Source organism: Venturia canescens, chromosome 5 (assembly GCF_019457755.1).
Source record: "Venturia canescens isolate UGA chromosome 5, ASM1945775v1, whole genome shotgun sequence".
NCBI classification, from domain to species: domain Eukaryota; kingdom Metazoa; phylum Arthropoda; class Insecta; order Hymenoptera; family Ichneumonidae; genus Venturia; species Venturia canescens.
The window spans coordinates 4,684,370-4,689,669 of NC_057425.1; the positions used below are offsets into that span (position 1 = coordinate 4,684,370).

The 5,300-nt window shown below is 38.3% G+C and overlaps 1 protein-coding gene across 3 annotated transcripts in view; it reads left to right on the top strand.

Moving 5' to 3' along the window:
- The window catches only part of LOC122410472 (rho GTPase-activating protein 20-like), a 93,548-nt gene extending 90,528 nt beyond the window's left edge, over positions 1-3,020 (top strand). For all 3 annotated transcript variants that reach the window (XM_043418628.1, XM_043418630.1, XM_043418631.1), the window contains exon 8: positions 86-3,020. In XM_043418628.1, the coding sequence (XP_043274563.1) occupies positions 86-1,320 (1,235 nt within the window). In that variant the 3' untranslated portion in view covers positions 1,321-3,020. The remainder of the gene's footprint in view (positions 1-85) is intronic.
- The last annotated feature ends 2,280 nt before the right edge of the window (positions 3,021-5,300 follow it).

Sequence of the window (5,300 nt, forward strand, 5' to 3'; positions counted from 1 at the left end):
TAGAGATAAAGTAATCGAATCAGAGCCTATCGAAAAATGTGTAAAATGAAAAAAAAAAACTAATGAGTTTGAATGGTTGTTGCAGCAGGTGGACTTTCGGTGGACAGTTTGGATCTGGAGCCCCCTAGAAAGGATCACATGTCATTGTCCCGTGATTCTGGTTTGACGTTATCGGACTGTCAGTTATTCATACCGGAGTCGCCGGTGGGTTCGGAGGATTCGGCGGTGAACGCCTCTTCCTCGAGTTACGAGAAATCCCATTCGACGAAAGAGGAGAAAACGAATGGGAAGAGTTACATAAGAGTTTACGGTGGTTGGGAGGAGCGTATGAACGGATATTCTCCGGGTTTGCATCATCAAAGTCTCGTTGAGAGTGGACTGCGAGAGGACAAAAATCCGTTTCAGCGACAGGATTGGTTGAGGGCCCAGCTCAAAAGAACGCCACGAACGAAGCTCGAGGAGAGCGAGCAGCGTAAGGATCGCTTCGACGAGAAAGAAATATACGCGAGGGAGTATCTTCGTCAGGAAGCGATGAAGGAAAATTGCAAAGACGTATCTTACCGATCACAATTCGATGTGTCGCGGGATTTGCGCGTTGACTATGAAAGGTCCTCGCAATCGCAACAGAAACAGCAGCAACAGCAGCAGCAACAACAACAGCAACAGCAACAGCAGCAGCAACAACAGCAACAGGATTCTTGTACCGATCGTGTGTCCGTTAACGATTCGGAGCAAGAATCAAACGGCGATTCGTCACGTTCCTCTGAGCGTTACGAATTCGCGAAAGAGCGTTTCGCCGATTACAAAAAGGTCAAATCGGAGCAATACCCCAACAGGGACTCGCCGATATCGCAAAATGGCAGTTATCACTCGGGCAACGATATGTATGAATTCAAAAAAGTCAAGAGCGAGTTGTACGTCAGCTCGAGCCAAGAAACTACGAGAAAAACTGAACGTTACGAGCACGAACGCCTCGAAAACGGCATTTACGGTAATCGCGATACAGCCAACGAGATTTATGGCTCGAGAGAACACACCGATATTTATTCGTTCAAACAGAGCGAAAGCATCGATGTTTACTCCGAAAATATCGATGACAACGAGAGAACGTGGCCCGAAACACCACCGCCGCTCCCACCCAGACTGAGACACTTACCACCTGTTCACATGAGCCTCGAGGAACGACACAAAGTTGCTGGAAGGTCAAGGTCGCTACCACCGCCTCCACCATATCGACCACCTCCTCAGCCACGTGCACCCATCACCACGAGACATCTCGGATATCCTAGATCCCTCGTCGACGACGAAAGCTACGTCTGAGGCTTGACTTTTGTCGAGAAGAACAGAAAAAACAAAACAAAGAGCCATGTCACAGTCGGAAGAAAAGTTTCGTCTTCGGGTGTTTTGAAAAACTACAACTTTTTCATGTTGTCTTGCTCATCGAGATGCTTTTTTAATCCTGTCGTAAAACGATATCTAAGAAATCATAAAACTGGCGAAATATTGTTTGCTTCGGTACATTCAAAAGTCTTGGTATCCCACAGTTTTTTTAAAACGATTCTCTCTCATGGGATTTTCCAATTGTTGAGTTTTTTTTATTCTCCACTACTTCTTAGCCATTAATTTCTCATTTTATCTCGATGTGCGAAACGATTTCAAAACAAAAAGTGTACGTTTTTTTAATCACCCTGAAGTGTACACGTAGCACGGATAAGATACGAGCGCGATTCGAAAGTTTTGCTGATCCTCGTTGTGACTGAACCTAGTCCAAACTAAAGCCCTCGATTATTTTGTTGAGTTTTCAAACGTTTCTTTCCCCGCTCCGAGGGTAATAAACATGGATGTTCATGCTTTCGTACATTTGCGAGGAAGCGTTTCGCGAAAAACGATTTTTGTTTTTATCGGAATATACTTTTTTTAAACGATATAAATATATAAGGATAAATGGAAATTGAAAAAGAGATACATAAGAACAACAACGTCGCTGAAAGGATCATCGATGTTCGATGTTCTTCAGTGATTCAGGGTGCTTCCACAGCGTTAAGCATAGGTCGTTATTTTTACGAATCGTTTTTTTTTCTTTTTAGTCAAGTCAAGAAATTGACGCATTTTTATAAGTCTACGATGGACGAGACTCGAGTCGAGAATGACATTTTAGTTTTGTTTGAATTTCTTACAAAATACGCGTGTATATATATTCGACATAAGTTTATATAAATCACATGGATATAAAACTCGTCGGTTAAACGTGAGCAGAGAAAGAAATGAGAGGTCGAAAAAATGTTCACAAAATGCCAAACGCACAAACTCTAAGTCGACCAATAATCGAATTTCTCAAATGGAGCAATTCGAACGAGTGAGTCTCGCCAAGGTCTCTCTGTTCGCTTACTCTTTTTCTCCATGCAGATCGCAACTATTGCGTTCCACATTTATTTTGCTCAGCGGAGTCGTAATATGTGCAAAAACGACAACGCTAAAAAAATCGTTGAGTCAATCACGATAGTTCTTTGATAAATTATACGATTTATTTTCAACGTTTATTTTTCCCCCTTTTTTCATCATTTTATTGCATTTGAAAATCTCAAAAAGCCGGAAACGAAGTCCCAGTCTATCGTTCGACAAATATGACATTAATAAACTACCTATGGAATTTTCAAACGTAACTTATAGCTCTAATCTCGAGTATGCTATGTATAAAAAAAAAATGAATTTCGTGCCCGAATGATAGCCAAGAGCGATTTACTTCAGCGCATTATAGAATTAAAAAAAAAAACTGTTGATTTAAAAACACGAACATAAATAGATTATATATTACGATATTTCGTTACATCTGTAAATAACTATTGATAAAAGAAACACAAATGCAAGTAAATAATTGTAAACTTTTATATCGCTCGATCTTATGAACATAATTTACACAATGCCACTAAAAAAACTATATGAAAAACAAACAAAAAAATGTATACTTATATAAATTATACGACCCGATATAAAAGTAAATATATTTCGTATTTTCTACAGCTTTTGAGTTTGGTTTTGTTTTTAAACCTGCAAAAATTGGAAAATATTCTTTGAAGAGTATGGATCAGTCGACTAACCTCACTTGGAATTTTTGAAATTGAAATTCTCTGACACGGTTTGACCGATTAAAAAAAGGCTCTGTCAGCCTACGCAGAACGATGGAAAAAATCGACTATGTCAAAGAATTTCTATTTCGAAATTTGCAGCTATCTCTCTCGCACTCACGGTTGCGATATACCGACTGATCCATCCTCTTAAAAGGTTGGGGAAAAAGGTAAATTTTTCTCCTTTGCCTTATGACGAAAAATGACTGAAAAAAAATGTTCTATGGCATTTTGACAGCGACGTTACGAGAGAATCTTTGAGTATTCGAATCCTGATTCGTTCAGGTACTTTTAATAAGAATTTGCGCCTATATCAAATTTTGCTACATGAAGTGATCGGAATTTTATTTTGTTTATTGTACTCTCGAATTCGGACTGTTTGGATATTTTCACGCAGCTTTGAATGCAGGTTATGAATCTGTCAAACGAGTACCAAATTATGATGAACGAAGAATTCGCGAGTCTTCAGCTGGATTGTCCGATTTTGCATGCCCTCAAAGTACAATTCTCTTCGCAATTTCATAAATACATGATCAGTGTGGATAGTTTTTCAAACATCTTTTAAACATGAGTTTTCTCGCTTTTTAATATGATCGTCTTCTTTGAATCTCTTAGAACGAAGAGCAGCTTAAAAAGCATACGCTAGACGGCCATTTAGAAAATAAACCTGTAGACCGAGCACTCCATCTTTTATCGTGAGTAACTAATTTATCGAACCTCTCCTGCTCACTGTAAAACCTTTCGTGTTACATGCCATTGTATCATCGATTTTTACCTCCTTAAGTTTCCATCAAACGTGAGTGTATACCGTTCTGCTCAGTTTGTAGGATAAAAGGGCACTTGCAGCATAAAATAGAACTTCACGATCCATTTAATTTAAAAAATACCGGAAAATATATTTTTTTAAAGTAACTTTACATCGGAATCCCAAAATTTGTACGTTTTTTTTTTCATTTCTGCTCATTTTTGAAGTGCTCGAATAAATTCTTTGTGTACACTCAAAAAAAGTATTTTTCAGTGCCATTTTCAAGGAATTTTTTCGAGTAGAATGAATTCTTGGTCCACTGAAATAATTTTGAAAACACCCTCCCTAAATTCTTAGACCCGGTTTGATGCTGAATTTGGACAATTTGATTGAAACTCTAGATTCAAACGATTCGGGTATGAAATTAACTCAGCCTTATTCCGCATTCCATTTTTATGAAAATTTTTCCAGATTTTTCTGAGCAATATAACATTTCCTAAAAATAGAAAAAAAATTAATTTTTCAAGCGCTTTTTGCAAGTTGCGATGTAAAATATGAAAGCACTTTTTATTTTGATTTTTCTGAAGACTTGTATTACATTAAATCGTTCAGCAAAAGATACGATCTTGCTGATTACCGTTTGAATGAAAAATCGTGCCAGAATATTTCTCAAGGGTTGAGCAATAACAACAAGTATTCACTGAGGGTTTCGTATGTCAAACGATTAACTACAAAGGACCGCGCGTTCGTGCATATGTAATTCTTCGTACGAGGCTCTCGGATCATCTTGGCACTTTGTATGCGCATGCAGAAACGCGGAAAAATAGCTTCTATGAGTTTCCGACGTTTTCGTTCGATACTGATTCATGCCGGGTGCGTGGTAAACGATTCATTGTTTGCCATGTACAATAAACGATAATTATCGAAGCGAGGTCTCTCGTTCACGTAATACAAATCACATAAGGTTGTTAACGAAGCACCACTTTTGATGGGATTCTAAATTCCAGTCATCGAAGGCTAACACATGATTTGAAAGCAATTGTCAATTATTTCGAACGGACAATTTTATTCTTTTACGTAATCAACGAGCAATAATCGTGATCTATGTTCCTTCTGATAAATCATAATTTTAATAGTTCTTGGAATATAATTGTCGGAAAAAAATATTAGTAAACGTCGAGCACGCGTTGAAAAAAAATATGTAAAAATCAAGCACTCATTTGACTAGTGCGTAAGAAAATGTTCGAAAATTCCGCGCCACCGACGCAGTGTCATATATATTCACTTGACGTCGTGAAGATTCGTACATTTTCGGCATTTCTCGTAAAACGAGTCAAGCGAGGTACCGCACAACTCTCTACATCACGTATTCGTCTATATATACGGACACGCGTGCGTATATACCTGTATAGATTACTACGTGCTGAGAT